The sequence below is a fragment of the Phacochoerus africanus genome, chromosome 13, assembly GCF_016906955.1.
Source record: "Phacochoerus africanus isolate WHEZ1 chromosome 13, ROS_Pafr_v1, whole genome shotgun sequence".
Classification (NCBI taxonomy): domain Eukaryota; kingdom Metazoa; phylum Chordata; class Mammalia; order Artiodactyla; family Suidae; genus Phacochoerus; species Phacochoerus africanus.
Window position 1 is genome coordinate 12,241,488 of NC_062556.1, and position 17,594 is coordinate 12,259,081.

The 17,594-nt window shown below is 40.9% G+C and overlaps 1 protein-coding gene across 1 annotated transcript in view; it reads right to left on the minus strand.

Annotated features, from left to right (window-relative positions):
* SOHLH2 (spermatogenesis and oogenesis specific basic helix-loop-helix 2) overlaps window positions 1-17,594 on the minus strand; it is a 106,650-nt gene that overhangs the window by 19,303 nt on the left and 69,753 nt on the right. The window contains 4 exon segments of the mRNA XM_047755809.1: window positions 10,606-10,716; window positions 12,726-12,834; window positions 14,689-14,793; window positions 14,874-14,935. Of these exon segments, the coding sequence (XP_047611765.1) occupies window positions 10,606-10,716; window positions 12,726-12,834; window positions 14,689-14,793; window positions 14,874-14,935 (387 nt within the window).

A 17,594-nucleotide genomic window follows, 5' to 3' on the forward strand; every position in this document is an offset into this window, starting at 1 on the left:
GAAGAAAAAAAAATCACAATGAACTGTTAGAAAAATTTATAGCTTTAAATGCTTATATTAGAAAAAGGGAGGAATCCCCTTGTGACACCGCAGGTTAAATCTCCAACATGGTCATTGCAGTGGCCCAGGTTCCATTCCCGGCTCAGGAACTTCCACATGTCGCAGGTGTGGCCCAAAAAAGGAAAAGAAAAGGAGAAAAGGTTAAAAATGATGATCTAAGTTACAACCTACGAAGAAAGAAAAAAGAGTGAAGTACTGAAAAAAGGAAATGACAAAGAACAGAAATGAATGAAATAAGAAAATGGGCAAATAAGAGAGAAAATTCAATGAATAAAAATGTGGTTCATTGAAAAAAAAAACCAATGAAACTGATAAATACCTTGCTGAATTGATCAAGGAAAAAAGAGAGAAAACACAAATTATCAGTATAGGAACGAAAGAGGAAACATCATCAGAAACTTACGGACGTAAGAAGAGAATATCATGAACCTAAAGTTGTTCAAAAAATCTGAAAACTTGGATTAAATGGACACATTTCTTGAAGACATAAATTAAACCAAACTGACATAGGAAAAACATAGAAAATATAATCCTATAATCGTGAAAGAAACTGAATTTTTTTTTTTTAAGGCTGCACTCACAGCATATGGAAGTTCCCAGGCTAGGGGTCAAATAAGTGCTATAGCTGACAGCCTGCATCACAGCCACACCAGATCCGAGCTGCGTCTGTGGTCTACACCACAGCTCACATCCACTCCAGATCCTTAACCCACTGAACCAGGCCAGGGAGCAAGCCCAAGTCCTCACGGATGCTCGTCGGGTTTGTTACCACTGAGCCACGATGGGAACTACCGAAAGAAACTGAATTTGTCATTAAAACCCTCTCACAGAGAAAAAAATTTCAAGTCTAGATGACTTCACTGTTGAATTCTATCGAATGTAGCAATCTTAAATAAACTCGTTCAGAAAATAAAAGAAAGCCTTTAATTTTATGAGGTCAGCATTTCACTGATCCCAAAATCCAATAAAAACATTATAGGAAATCTACAGACCAATATATTTCATGAATACAGATGAAAAAATTTTAAACAAAATATTAGCAAATCTAATCCAGCAATAAATAAAAAGGGTAATATGTAAGTAGGGGATAGCATTCTAAAAAAATAATAATAAAAGTAATTACTGCATTAACAGAAAAAGGGAGAAAAATCATATACCATCTTAACAGATACAGAAAACATACTGACAAAATTTTATATCCATTCATAATAAATACCTGAACTAGGAATAAAAGGAAACTTTCTTAAGCTAATTAAAGGCATGTATAAAACTTAGTTTATTTCCAATGTAATGATAAGACTTTCCCTCTAAAATTGGAAACAAGGCAAGATTATATACCATCACCTCTAATTAAAAATTTTTACTGGTGCACCTATCCAGGATGTTAAGGCAAGGAACAGCAATAAAAGCCATAAAGGAATAAAAGCCACAAACGTTGTAAAGGAAAATGTACGTTGTTTTTATTCAGAGACGACATACTTGTATAGGTAGAAAATCCTCAGGAATCTATAACAAATGACCAGAAGAAGAACAGATACAGCAAGGTCACAGGATGCGAGGCCCACATACAAAATAAATTTAATTCTGAGTTCTAGCAATGAAAATTTCAGGAATACTAATGGAGAAGAATATTGTTTACCATAAAACATTTCAAAACCCACAAAACATTCAGGAACAAACTCAACTACAAAATACTGCTGAAATTAAAGAAGACCTTTAAAAATGGAGAGACTGACCAGAAGCATCGATATTGCTCACTATCAAGTTTCTGCCAAACTGACCTACTGATTCAACACAATCCTAGTCACTATCGCAGCAGGGATTTTTAAAAGAAGAAACTGATACACTTATTCAAAAACTTACATGAAAAGTTAAAGGACCTTTACCATCCAAAGCAATTTGAAAACGAAGAACAAAGTTGGAGGACTGTATGTAATTTCAAGACTTACTGTAAACCTACAGCGGTCACAGTGTACTATTTGAGGGAACAGGACAGATAAACAGATCAACAGATCACTGGAACAGAATAAGGAGTCCATGAATACAGCGATAACTTAACATGATTGACTTTTAGGAAAGTATCAAGCAATTCACCAGAGAATGGAAAATGTTTTCAGCAAAATCTTGAAAATACACATCTGGAAAAAAAAGCAAACACACACCTCAACACCTAGGTCATGACAAACCCATTGAGAAGAATAAAACAGTCACAGAAGCTATAAAACTTCTTGTAGACAACACAGGGACAGACTGTAACTGGGTGGTAGGCAATAATTTCTAATACAGGGTAGGAAAAGCATGTGACATATTTTTAAGTATTGATATGTCAGAATTCATCAAACTGTTAACAACAACGAAAAAACCTGCTCATCAGGAGACACTGTAACAAAAATGAACAATGATCCATAGACCAGAAGAAACAGTTCAAGACATAAATCTGACAAAGGATTTGAATCTAGAATATTAGGGAGCTCATCAAACTCACTAATAAAAACACGAGTAGCCAACTTTTTTAATGGGCAAAAGACTTGAACAGACTGTTCATAAAAGAAGACATAAAAATGGCCAAAAGTGAGGCATTCCCACTGTGGCTCTCGGCAGAAACGAATGTGACTAGCATCCATGAGGATGCAAGTTCAATCCCTGGCCTTGCTCAATGAGTTAAGGATCTGGTGTTGCTGTGAGCTGTAGTGTAGGTTGCAGACGTGGTTTGGATCCTGTGTTGCTGTGGCTGTGGTGTAGGCTGGCAGCTGTAGCTCTGATTTGATTCCTAGCCTGGGAACTTCCATATGCTGTGGGTATGGCCCTAGAAAGACAAAAAAAAAAAAAAAAAAAAAAAGGAAAAAAAGAAGAAGAAAAAAGGCCAAAAGGCCAGTTAAAATGAAAAGGACTCATACCACCAAATGCTGGTGAGAACATGGAACAGCTAGTACTCAGATTGCTGGTGCTACTGTTTTGGAGATCTGCTTGTAAGTTTCCTAAAAAGAGAAACCTACACCCATCTTCTGATGTGCAATTCTATTTCTTGGTATGTACTCAAGAGAATGGAAATCTAGGTTTACAAAACATACATAAAAGAATGTTTACAGCAGCTTTATTTCGAATAGAGGAAACCCAGGGAAGGAGTAACCAAAACATGGTATGTTTATGCAGTGGAATTCTCAACGATAAAAAGGAACAAACTATTGATATGTATAACATAAATGAATCTCAAAGCATTTGCTGGGCGAAAGAAAGCAGATATAAGTGTACGTGATTGATGGATCCATTTATATAAAGTTCTAGAACAAGCAAAACAAATCTATGGTGCTAGAAATCAGAACAGTAGTTGACTCTGGGAGATGGGAAAGGCTAGACCAGGAGACAGAACAGTGCGACTTAAACTGTGGATTTTATTACCATTCAGAAATGGCAGGGCCAAGAGATTAGGAGACAGATGACTGCCATTAAAAGATAGTTTGTTACTCACTCACAGTTCTGAGAGGAGGGGCACAGCATGCCATGCAGGATCTCCTGGGGAAGCGCCAGCGGCGGTTAGGCCGAAGGAATGAGAGAAAACGTGGGAGAGAGCCGTTATTGTGGCTTTGAGGGGAGGAATGGGCAAGGAGGGTGAGCAGGCTTAGGCTTGTCCAGTTGAGTAACTTCAGCAGGCTCTGGGGTCCAGGGGCTGTCCCAAGTTGTCCGAGGTGATTAGGACAGGGGACTATTGGCTTGGAATATAAAAGCTAACAGAGAGCAGAGTGGGGTAGTACCTAGATTTGTCGGTTTGCATATGAGAGGTGTGCTCACAGGTAAATCTTTTACTACGTCCAGAAACCGGCCAGCCCTGGGAGTGCCAGTCTCCCCATGGTCAGGAAGATCCCCGAGGTCAAAACATCGGAATAAAAGGACATGCTTAATATACAAGGGAACATGCTAATAGGACGGAACTGTGGTTGATGGGTAAAAGCATCTGTCTGCCTCCTGACCTGCACCGGTTCCTCCTGTGGCCCTGAGTGTCGTGGCCCAACTCCACACCTCCTCCCTGGGAACTGAGTGACAAACCATCTTTTCAAAACTCATCAAACCATACACTTAGACACGTGTCATTTATCTGTTACAAACACTAATTTAATCTTCTGATATCTACTAAGAGTAACTCTTTTCCCTAAAGTCTCTAATATTCCTGAATCTCTGAAGTGTATTTGCAAACATTACAGACCTAGACTCATTCACTGCTTCTCAAATCTTTCTGGTTCCCACATCAGGGTTAGGAACTTGAGGCCGGGACACAGCTGGGCAATATGCGACCTGTATCCTTAAGTGAAAGTGGACAAATACTTAAGTTTCATCCTTTGGGGCATAACCCAAAGTGACCTCCTCAGAGCAGAATTTCATTCAAGTTTTACATATTAGCTTTAAATAGGTATATATCAACACAAGCCCTGAGAGAAGGTATCTGCAATATGGACATTTGGCCAAGGGCTAGTTTCTAGAAAATACAATGAACTTCTAAAAATCAATAGAGAGAGAGAAAAAAAAAAAAAACCTATAAAAAAACCAGTAAAAGGGTAGACAAAAAATGATCACTTAACCAAAGAGATTTCTTTTATTTATTTATTTTTGCCATTTCTTGGACCACAACCACAGCGTATGGAAGATTCCCAGGCTAGGGTCAAATCAGAGCCATAGCCGCTGGCCTACGCCAGAGCCACAGCAACGTGGGATCCAAGCCACGTCTGCAACCTACACCACAGCTCACGGCAACGCCGAATCCTTAACCCACTGAGCAAGGCCAGGGATCGAACCCACAACCTCATGGTTCCTAGTCGGATTCGTTAACCACTGAGCTACGAAGGGAACTCCTACCAAAGAGATTTTAAAAACCATACATTTAATTGTAATGTATACATGTAAGGATAACGTGACCCCCTTGCTGTAGTGTGGGAAAATAAAAAAAAAAAAATTAAAAAAAAAAAACCCATACATTTAAGACTTCACTAATATGTTAATGTCATTGCATGTTAATTACGCCACAATTTTAAAAACAAACAGAAACAATAAACAACGAGAAGGAAATATTGTGAAACTTTGTGAAGGATGTTAATGTTGGCTCCAAAAAGTAGGATACGTAGCTCAGGGACCTCAGAGGAGCCTGTCATTTTCATTTTCCTTTGTATGTGGAAGCAGCAAAAGGCAACAAGAGGCCAAAGAACATGTTTTGTTTTTGTCATCTACCACAGGAGCCAGCTTGATTATGACCCAGTCCAAAGAAATCAGGGGAAGAACCAGTTAAAAGTGATTCTGAGAGACTGAACGGCGTCTGACGACAAAGGTCTCCTTGGTCCAAACTACGTCCTTGGTCTCCCCTCTATGGAACTGTGTCTCCAGCAGACAGGAATCCGTGGAGAAAATCACAACCACAGTGCACTACCACCTCACACGGGTCAGAATGGCCCCCTTTAACAAGGCGACAAACAACAAGTGCTGGAGGGGGTGTGGAGAAAAGGGAACCCTCCTGCACCGCTGGTGGGAACGTAAACTGGTACAACCACTATGGAAAACAGTATGGAGGTACCTCAGAAAAATAAATATAGAACCATGATAGGACCCAGCAGTCCCTCTCCTGGGCATAAATCCATACAAAACTTTCACTGAAAAAGATACAAGCACTATTCACAATAGCTAAGACATGGAAACAGCCTAAATGTCCATTGACAAAGGAATGGATTAAGAAGATGTTGTACACACACACAATGGAAATACTACTCAGCTATACAGAAAAAAAAAAAAAAAAGCCATTTGCAGCAACATAGATGGAACTAGAGACACTTCTACTATGTGAAGTAAACCAGAAAGAGAAAGGCAAATACCATATATCAGTTATATCTGGAATCTAATACATGGCACAAACAAACCTTTCTACAGAAAAGAAACAAACTCATGGACTTGGAAAATAGACCCATGATTGCCAAGGGGAGGGGGGAGGGAATGGGATGGACGGGGAGTTTGGGGTTAATAGATGTAAACTATTGCACTTGGAGTGGATGAGCACTGAGGTCCTGCTGTATGGCACAGGGAACTATATCCAGTCATTTGTGATGGAATATTACGGAGGAGAATGTGAGAAAAAGAACGTGTGTGTGTGTGTGTATGACTGGTTCACTTTGCTGTACAGCAGAAATTGACAGACATTGAAAACCAACTATAATAGAAAAATAAAATGAAAAAAAAATTCATAGAGAGAGAGATCTCTGGGCTTCATATAACTTAAGGCTCTCTGAAAACTTACTATTCAACCTTCCTTGAAATTCTAAGACTTGACCAGCCCTGGAAAAGCCTTTTGCTTTGCGATATTGCAGCAAAACTGACTTTTACTTCTTCTCAAATGAGTGAAATCCTGAAAATGATTAAACCACCATTTTGGACTCACAGATACAGAAACAAAATGAGGGTATCACATTGAAAAGTACACACCTTATCAAGATAAAGACATTTATATATTGAAAACATGCATAGTGAAAGAGAATTAACTAAGAATATAAGAATTAGGGAGTTCCTGTTGTGGCGCAGTGGTTAACAAATTGGACTAGGAACCATGAGGTTGCGGGTTCGAGCCCTGGCCTTGCTTAGTGGGTTAAGGATCCGGTGTTGCCATAAGCTGTGGTGTAGGTTACAGACATGGCTTGGATTCCGAGTTGCTATGGCGTAGGCTGGAGGCTACAGCTCTGATTGGACCCCTAGCCTGGGAACCTCCATATGCCACGGGAGCGGCCCAAGAAAAGGCAAGAAGACAAAAAAAAAAAAAAAAGAATTAACTAATTTTTATTAATCTGTTCTAATAAATAAACCAGAGATGTTAGAGGAGTTTATAAAAAAAGAAATTCCAAATACAAATATACAAAACCATCAGGTGGGATCATTATTTCCTCACCATTAGCAAATACGTTACTCTATGCAGCTCAAAACCAAAAAAAAAGACAAAACCATATGTAAAGCAGCTGATTGAGAGAAGGAGGTGAAGGAGGAAGAGAAATAGACTAGAAACACTTATTTTAAGATTCAGGCATAATGAGAGGGGTTAAGAGGAGAAAATAGCAAAAAATAATTAGGGATGGATTGTTACTTTCTAGTATCGCCAAAGCAAAGTCTAAGTGGGGGTGGGGGTTGAGGGGCTGCGTTTCTGGTTACAGCTTTTCTTTTTGGGAAACAAAGATTTCTAAGTCCCCAAAGTATCCTTGTAATTCTCTAGATTAGCGGTTCTCAGATTTTCATTTTCATCAACCGCTAGCATTAAATAAGGGAAACAACAGAACTTTGGAGGACCGATAAACGATTGCTAGCATTCACAATGGCCATGAAAAATAATGTAAGAAAGGTACCATCTCCCAATAACAATTTGTTGTAACCATTTACTAGTATCAGCATGACTTTAACACTAAATAAAGGAAGACATAATCTTAGCATATGTTATAAAACCTATAGCTTTACAAATAGTCACGGCACTGTATTTTTCTCATTTCGCTACAGGTCAGCGATGTATAGAACAGCCTGGCCAGCAGGCCCCGCGTCTTCACATGGCCAGAGCAGCAGACCTGTGAGTAAAGGCCTTTTGGACCCACTAGCCCGTCGACCAGCCCATCTCATCCAGTCCCAAACCCCACGATTTTCCCACTCATCTTCAGCAGACGATGAAGCCCACCTGGCAGAACTCAGTCAAGTTTCTCCTCCTTTCCAGCCCCATCAACAGATTCATCTTCATCCATTTAGCTCGCTCTCTCCATTTCCAGTAGAAGAAGTTCTTGATCCATAGCCTTCTGCCCCAGGAGAGACTCTAATGCTATCACCAGTGCCCCTTCCCACCCGAACGGGACTAAAATCCTTTGGCAGCCCTCCCACTAAGAGACGGGGTCTACATACTCCTCCCTCAAACCCTGGTACGCTCTGTGACTGCTGCAATGCACAGCATGTGGTAGAAGCGGCACCAGGCCGGTTTTCGGGCCCAGGCCCCGGGAGATCGGCAGCTTCCTCCCCATCCACTGGACCTGTGCTGCCGTGAAGAAGTCTGACAGCTCTGAGAGGACCACGCTGGGGAGTCCTAGCTGCACTCAACCTTCCACTCACCCCTGCAAAGGCTCTGGACCCTCTGGACCGGACCACCCTCCAGCTCAACGCTACTAAGTGACCCCATGATGTCATATGGGCAGAACAGCAGCCCTGCTGAGCCCTGCTCAGACTGCTAACCCACAAACCAGGTATCAAGTCAATTCGTTTTGGTTTCATGTCCGAACAGCCAGAGATAACTGAAACAAGAGTGTCTTCAAGACCTCTGGCTCTCTTCTGGCTATTTTCTTTTTGAAGGTAAATATGAACAGATTCAAGTCCAACCCGGCCTTATCAAAATTTTTCATTTCCCCTAAATGTCCTTTTACATCTCATCTGTGTTCCTGCCTTTCCTTTTCCATCTTTCTGTGATGGCACTTCTTCCCTAATTCTTCTTGGCCGATTTTTGCCAAGATCAGTGACTTCTGCTAAATACCAATAGTCCATTGTCAGCTCCTACCTTTCTTGATCTCAGGGTCACAGGACCCTCCTGCACGCTGACTCCTTCAGGAAACTCTCTTCTCCCCCGTCTCCTCTTTCCCACTCCCTCCTGGTTTTCGTCTCTTCCTAGGAACTCTGTATCCCTGATCTTTTCTCACCCTCCTGGGCCTTAAATATTGAGATTTTCCCCAAGGTTCTCTTCTCCACTTGTCTCTTCCCGACATGATTTTCAAAGCCGTCATATCCACCTCCATCCACTGCTTCAAACAGATGCTGTATCCTGATAGCTCTTAGCCTCTGCTTCCAGCCTAGCTCTTTGCTAGAACCAAAGGGCCAGCTGCTTATTGGGAAGTGCCAGTCAAACTCAGCAAGAGCAAAAACCACTACCCCCTAACCCCCCGCCAGCCTGCCATCTACCATCTACTTGGAAGGCACACCTGACTTCTCCTTCATCCACGCTCACAATCAATTCTCCGCCTTTGCTATTTTCCCTATCCCATGTCTAACGCCATGGTTCAGGATTTCATCCCTTCTGATTACAGACTGCCCTGGGCTCCAGATTCAGTCCATTCTCTAACATCCTGCTAGTGTGTTCATTCTAAGGGACAGATACTACCATTTTACTCCTGTGCTAAACTCCTTAAGTGTCTCCACAGCAGTTTAGGAGGAATCTCAAATTCCTTAACGCCCGTACCCACTACCTCTCATCTCTTGCCCCCACCCCCTGTGCCCTTTTGGCCAACTCTATGAGAACACCTGCAGTTCTGCAAATCCAGTGTACTTTCTTTCTTTTTTTTTTTGTTTTTTTTTGTTTTTTTGCCATTTCTTGGGCCGCTCCCATGGCATATGGAGATTCCCAGGCTAGGGGTCAAATCGGAGCCATAGCCGCCAGCCTACACCAGAGCCACACCAACGAGGGATTCGAGCCGAATCTGAAACCTACACCACAGCTCACAGCAATGCTGGATTACCAAACCACTGTGCAAGGCCAGGGATCGAACCCACAACCTCATGGTTCCCAGTCAGATTCGTTAACCACTGAGCCACAACGGGAACTCCCCACTGTACTTTCTTACACCCCCGGCCTTCTACACCTGCTGCTCCTGCCACATGAACATCCTTCCCTGATTCCTAAGCCAAATTGATAGTAACTTTTTGTTTAAAGCTCGATTTAGCTATCATCTCAAGAAAGCCTCCCTCGCCCCTTGTTGGGTCTTAGTAACTTTCTTAGGGGGCTCTGTGTTCTTTTCTATCATGATGGTTATGAAAACATAACTTCCTACTTCGTAGTCTACATAGAAGTCTGTCTAAGCACTAGACTAAGACCTCCTTGAAGGCAACAATTCATTTATTTACTTTTTTTTTTTTTTCATTTTCTTGGCCATCGTGTGGCATACTGAGTTCCTGGGCCAGGGATCAGATCTGAGCGACAGCTGTGGCAACACCAGATCCTTTAACTGTTGGGCTGGGGATTGAACCTGCGTTCTGGTGCTATAGAGATGCCGCCAATTCCATTGCACCACCGCAGGGCAGGAACTCCAATTTATTGATTTATTTTTGCTTTTTCTTTTGCTTTTTCAGGCTGCACCCATGGCATATGGAGGTTCCTAGGCCAGGGGTCGAATTGGAGCTACAGCTGCCGGCCTATGCACAGTCACGGCTTGGATCCGAGCCGAGTCTGTGACCTACACCACAGCTCACGGCAATGTCGGATCCCTGACCCAATGAGCAAGGCCAGGGATCGAACACGCATCCTTGTAGATACTATTTGGATTCCGTTTCCGCTGCGCCACAATGGGAACTCCTCCAATTTATTTTTTATCTTGATTTTCCAATCATATTCTGGCACATAAGACACCCGTCTATTTGTTGAATGACTGAATGAATGAGTAGCATATACACAGTTGCCAGACTTACTAGTTTCACATTGACTTTTTATAATACTATAAAAAATTACGAAATTCATGATAGTAAATTCTCCCTACAAAGAAATAATACTAACATGGCTGTATCAAAATTTACCTTCTCAGCTTTTCCTTGCTTGAATGAAGAAGAGAAATCCTTTTGCTTCTCTCGAAATCTGACAATGAAGCCTTTAATTCAAGTCCAATGTCATTTCTTAGCGATTCAGAACTAGAAAAAAGAGAAAATCATACCATATATTTAAAAAGAGGAAAACTGTTAGGCAATCAAAAACAATAAGCACCAATACATGAATCAAAGGATGCTTCTTTCTCTATGTCCCTAGCTTTAGATAAAAGTGCAGTAAATATTTTACCTTATGTATTTGGTGCAGAATATTTTATTTCAAATTTCCAAAAGGGTGTATTATCAAGATCATCATAAATTAAATGACTGATCAAAATTCTAAAATATACTAATAAAGAATAACAGACACAAGCAGGATTAAAATACTCTAACCTTTCTGATTATGAGTATTCCAAATTACGACTCTATCTAAAGGTACATTACAAAACACACACACACACACACACACACAAAGGATTAGAGGGCCAAGATATACTGTCCAGCTTGATCAGCAAACGGCAGTTTCCTTCCATGTAAAAATTTGTCATTTAATGGACATTTTCTAGCTCTACCATTTTTCCCAGAACGTCTTCAAGGCATTCTGACCACTTTTTAAAAAAATATTTCCATAAGAAATTTATAAATTAATATTATTTCCTTTATCCCAAGGGATATAACTTGTCTTGAAAATTTTATTTATAGTTGTAGGATTCTGAAGAAAAGCAAGATACAAGATGAGTAGGGCTCAAAAAGAGGTTGCATGTAACACAAGAAAATCACAAAGCTTTTCACAATCCTTCCGAACCTCATATCCTAGAAAAAGCTTAATACAGTAAACTTCTTTGAGGTTAAAATATTTAATAAGATGAAGACAGCTGTTTCTGTCTCTGCTACTTAAGTAAGTGCATCTTTGGTTTAATCATGCTTATTGGCCGTCAAGTCTCTTCCTTGTTCAAAACAGTAGATGGTCACATTTCTATGAAGAGCTAATAGTCACATTCTACAAATTCTGGAAGTAATTGACTCAAAATTCTCACCATCATCACCTATGTCCTCAGCACTTATGTTCATTCTTATAGCTCTATGCTCTATTTAAAATCTCCTTGGAACTCGGCTTAAAATGAAACAAAGAAATTCACAAAAACAGAATTTTATAAGCGTACGATGTTAGAACTGAAAGAGTCTGAATGACCCGCAGTTCAATGGCCTGTCCAATGCAGGTCAGAATACCAATTCTAATATCTGAGAGACAGACAGAGATGAAGAGGTCATTTTTAAGGGATGTTTTCAATAATTTGGGGGGATAAGTTCATGAGTCACAGAAGACATCAGGGAGTTCCCATCGTGGCACAGTGGAAACAAACCGAACTAGGAACCATGAGGTTGCGGGTTCGATCGCTGGCCTCACTCAGTGGGTTAAGGATCTGGTGTTGCCATGAGCTGTGGTGTAGGTCACGGATGCGGCTTGGATCCTGCGTTGCTATGGCTGTGGCACAGGCCAGCAGCTATAGCTCTGATTTGACCCCTTGGCTGGGAACCTCCATATGTCATGGGTGTGGCCCTAAAAAAAAAAAAAAGACATCAGGGAGAAGCTTAGTGACAAATGGGTAATAGCTGAGGATGCTTCTATCTGTTTAAATATTGGGGTTACATGTACAATTTTTGTGTGAAGGAAAGACTCCATTGTTTTAAAAGTCTGAACACCACTACTTTTATCTAACCCAGAATCTACTTTAACATGTCCAGTGATGGGTAACTTCCTTCCTTACATTCAACGGGCTCCATTGTGAATAACTGTGACTGCTATGACTTCCTTGCACTGACTCGAATCCTTCCCTAATGTGGACTCACAGTGCCAGCTCAGGATTCTGAAATACACAACAAGCTACATCCCTTTGCCACAAAACAGCTATTTTCTTTTGCATCACCCCCTGCACCTGAGCTGGTAGTGTTCCACTACCGTAAGTCCTTCAGAAAAAAACTGTCAGAAAATGAACAGAGTAAAAACTGCTGAAGAAGAAGAAGAAGAAGAAAAGAAGAAGAAGAAGAAGAAAAGAAGAAGAAGAAGAAGAACAACAACAACAACAACAACAACAACAACAACAACAACTAACCAAGCAAATAGATCAGTAGAAAAATATCCCAGGTGTTCACTGCAGGACTTCTGCAGGGGCAATTCAGGTTCTTCGGACTTCACAGAAATTTCATTCTTAACTGCAGGTACTGAAACGAGAGCATTTTAATTCTAAAATCATCACACATAACAAGCGCTAATCAAAAGCAACTGTCATGTTTCACCCAAAAGATTTTACAAAGCAGTATTTTGTAAATAAAAAGCAATGTATAGGTTTCAGTCTGGAAAGGCTGAAACTACCCAAGTGAGAAAGCAAAATTAAAATACTACATCCAATTCACTTCAGGACATCCTTTTGCAACCAGATTCTACTAACTTAGGGACAGGTATGCTTAAAACACACTCAACTGAGTTTTTTACGAAGTTATTTATAGGGAAATGTCAGAGACAGAAAATGAGTATGAGTCTTCAGCAAGCAGCTGCGCTGTCAAAATAATGCATCTGATGGTTGTGCTGGGTTTTGGTGCTTGGTTTTTTTTTTTTTTTCTCTTCTCAGCTGCTCATCCGCAGAGCTGAGATGGCTGGATGAGATGTGGTTATGACTAACAGGAAGGGTGCCAGACAGGTGGTGATGAGCAGCTGCTCTATTCCCACTGAGGAACAAAATGGGAAGAGGTTGCAAAAGGACTCTGGTCAAGATGGTTGGTTATCTACTTCATTTCCAGGAGGAACTCTGAAACATGCAGGGCTGGGAGCCACTGGAATGTCACAAAACATACTCGCATACTCGCTCATCTTCCCTAAATAATGGAAAAGAACATTTAAAAAAAAGGAAGAGTGTGCTGAATCCCGTATCTTCTGGAGTTATGAGCCTTATACATGATAATCTCAACAGTGTTTTGCTGGCCTGATTTAAGAAAAATCACGTAATTTTCAAAGATTTCCTACTAGTAACCCAGGCCTAGAAAAATCATAAGTAGTCACTGACCAACAATGATTTCCAGTAGAATTTAATTTCAGAGATTGGAATCTGTCCTTTTACAAGCCAGTTTAAAGCTAATTTAATTATCTCAAGTGTTTAGACTCAGGCAATACACATAATACAATATAGGTCAAGAGTTTAGAAATGGGAGGTCTCGGAGTTCCTGTCGTGGCTCAGTGGTTAACGAATCCGACTAGGAACCATGAGGTTTCGGGTTCGGTCCCTGCCCTTGCTCAGTGGGTTGACGACCTGGCATTGCCGTGAGCTGTGGTGTAGGTCGCAGATGCGGCTCGGATCCCGCATTGCTGTGGCTCTGGTGTAGGCCAGTGGCTACAGCTCCGATTTGACCCCTAGCCTGGGAACCTCCATATGCCCTGGGAGGGGCCGAAAGAAATAGCAAAAAGACCAAAATAAATAAATAAATAAATAAAGTTAAAAAAAAAAAGAAATGGGAGGTCTCACTGAGGCATTGACACTCATTATCTGTGTCTAAAAGTCTAAAACAGAAAGGATAGCCACTCTACTAACGGAAGCAAAATAATTTATACGCAAGTGCTTTGCAAAGCCCAAGGATTCAAGGTCAATGGCCCTAGCTTTTAGACAATCACACAATGACAAAGCAGGAATAATTCCATGTAAATGACTAAGAGATGGGGGTAGTAGTTTAGGCTACAAAAAAACAAAAACAAAACAAAACAAAAAAACAAACAACAACCAAAAACAACAACAATCCTGGGCTTAGCCAAAACTTTGTATGTGTCCTGTGCGATGCATTTTAAACCTTTGTAGACCAACTTTTTCTCCACAAGCAGAGAACACATCTGTCCCTTTATTTTATTCATACCTGTTTCACACTCTCTTTCCCGCTGAGATTAACAGAGACTTACAGTATATAGCATACAGCGAATCCTTCGAAGATAAAAGGCCTACGTGGAAAATCGACTTAAAAATGTACAAATACAGTTTTCATAGAATTTTAATTAGAATTTTTCAAACCTTTGGAAATTTGTTTTTCACTCACCAGTATTTGAGAAATAAGTTTTCCAGTATTTGACCACAACACTCATTTTTTCCATTGTCAGCGGCTCAGTTAAAGTAATATCAGCTCCGTGCCCTGAAATACAACCTAAGAACCTTTGTATTAAATATTGACCTTATGATTTCCGTTTGGAGAAAAAACAAATAATATATCCAATGGGCATATACCTTTAAAATTCTCAGGGATTATAAAAACAAATAGCAAATGTGTATTTTTTTTCTTGCCAAATCTGAAACAGAAAAAAAAAAAAATGTTAAAATGAAGCAAAATCATCATTTGAAAAACTGGGATTCAGAAATTTAGCTTATTAGGAACTAAATGCACTAGAGAGATTTTCTTCGAATTTTAAGTGGTGGTATTAATGTGGAAATTTAGTGACAACAGCTGCTCAAATCAGTTAGGGAAAAGACTGATCCTTTTTTTTTTTAAACAATTTATAATTGTATTTTTATTTCATGCAATTGCAAGAAGAGGGTTCTGAAGTGTGTGGCTGGGGTGGACAGTACAGTTACAGATTCTCTGAAAAATACAATGGAAGGGGATATTCTCCTGAAACTAACATTTACTCTCTTTAAAGCTTTATCTGTAATAAATGCTTCAGCTTCTTTGTCTCCATTTAATGGGCAAAAAAATCCAAATTCTGAGTCTTGAGTCAAACCCCTGGCTTTTCTGAGCAGGAGTTCATTCCATTAATAAGAATAGTCTTTTAGGAGTTCCCGTCTCGGCTCAGTGGTTATCGAATCCGACTAAGAACCATGAGGTTGCGGATTTGATCCCTGGCCTTGCTCAGTGGTTAATTCTCATAGTTTGATGAACTAATATTAGCTCCAGTATGACATTAGCTACAAGAAAATGTTTTTCCAAGGAGAATATTACTATCAATAGACTTTAAAGAGAATAGCTAAACCTGCCTAAGACAAGCAAACTATTTTATACATTAAGCATCATTTATTAGTATGTGGTCATATATATAGGTATTACTTACTCCGTAAAAAAAGACGTGAACCCCCACTACATAATATTGTTCAGTTATCTTATACACGCATGTGAAAGTAAATACACCCGAGCCTATATTCCAAATGACATAATTAATGTCATGACATAATTAATAGACATAATTAATCGACCTGAGTCATACATACTGAGGATTTACCATGGGCCAGACTCTACTGGGCTCTGCAGGATATCATGAACAGACAGAAAGACAAGTCGCTATTATCACAGAATCAACACTTTGTTCAGGAGGACAGACACTAAACCAAGTAATGAGGATGAGTAAGTCAGTGGCCAACTCTGTGCCCAGTGTGGTGAAGGAAAGCCGTGGAGCCCAAGGCGGGCACCTGCCTGGGCACCAGCCAGCTCTGCAGCCTCAGGGAGGCTCCCAGGCAGAAGTGCCCCAGCCGCTGTCTGGGAGGTACCCTGTGAAAGGCAAGCGGGGGCGGGGGGGGGGGGGAGGCGGGAAGCAGACAAACAGCAAGGTGCATTCTGGGCAAAGGGAACTGCAGGTGTCCAGGCTTTGGGTTGCAGTGAACAGGTGAGTTCAAGAAAGCAAGAGAAGTCCAAAATGGCTTTAGCACTGAGCACTGATGAGAGACACCCAAGGGGAGGCTGTAGAGTAGGCAGGGCTGGAGTCTGACTACATCTGGCCTTTTAGGCCAAGTTAATGATGTGGTATTTCATGAAAACAGGCCATGGGAAAGCTTGCGATAACACGGTTACATCTGCATTCTAGAAAAACCACTCTGCCTATGATGGGATGGATTGACAGAAGGTGGCTAAGGGGACATTTGAGAGATGGTGGAGAAAAGCAGACATGCCGGAGGACTTTCTTTAAAAAATCAATGATTTAGAACATAAAGTTAATTATGTCAAACAAGCAAGATTTTGCTAAAATGTGACATTCATCCAAATGAAGTCGTCAGGTTTGATTCTGGTTCTATGAACTCTGAAAGATAATTTGGGCTGAAAGCAACGAAAGGAAAGAACGTACGGTGTCTATGAGGAAAGGAGAAACGCAGGCAGCAATGCGACCATCAAAATAGGCGCGAGCGGGAGGGAGGATGGGCTCCGACCGGCAGACTGATGCGGTGGGAAGGAGGCCCACGAGCACAGGGCGGGGTGGACGGCGGGAGTGGACAGGAGAGAAGGACACCGGCCCCAATGCCAGCATTTATTCCACATCTACCTTGTAAGCGATACACAAGTGCGGTGTATGACGGTGGAGGGGCAACAGGAGGAGGAAACAGAGTTGGGAAGGACAAACAGACTGAACGGAAAGAAATGTACTGGCTCATTCAGTCCAACTTTTGAGATTAAAAAAAATAACTTGTGGATTCACGAAATATCATAAATTAAAATAGTCTAGGAGTTCCCGTCGTGGCTCAGTGGTTACCCAATCCGACTAGGAGCCATGAGGTGGCAGGTTCGATCCCTGGCCTTGCTCAGTGGGTTAAGGATCCAGCATTGCCATGAGCTGTGGTGTAGGTGGCAAACGTGGCTCGGATCCCGCGTTGCTGGGGCTGTGGCGCAGGCTGGTGGCTACAGCTCCGATTCGACCCCTAGCCTGGGAACCTCCATATGCTGCAGGTGTAGCCCTAGAAAAAAAAAGACACAAAAATAAAATAAAATAAAATAAAATATTCTAGAATTAAAGAATTGAAAAAAAAACAGATTCTTTACTTTTGGAAATAATCTTGCGTCTATTTTTTAAAATTTTATAAATTGACTGTACCACCAAGAAAATAGATTTGATTTGGATATGTGGATTTTTAGACTCTGATGACTTTCAAATTTCAGGCTTTACACCAGACAGAGTTGGAATTTCTGGGTTTTTATCATTAGTACAGAACCAATCGCCAACCCAAACACGTCCCTTGCTAGCGAAACCC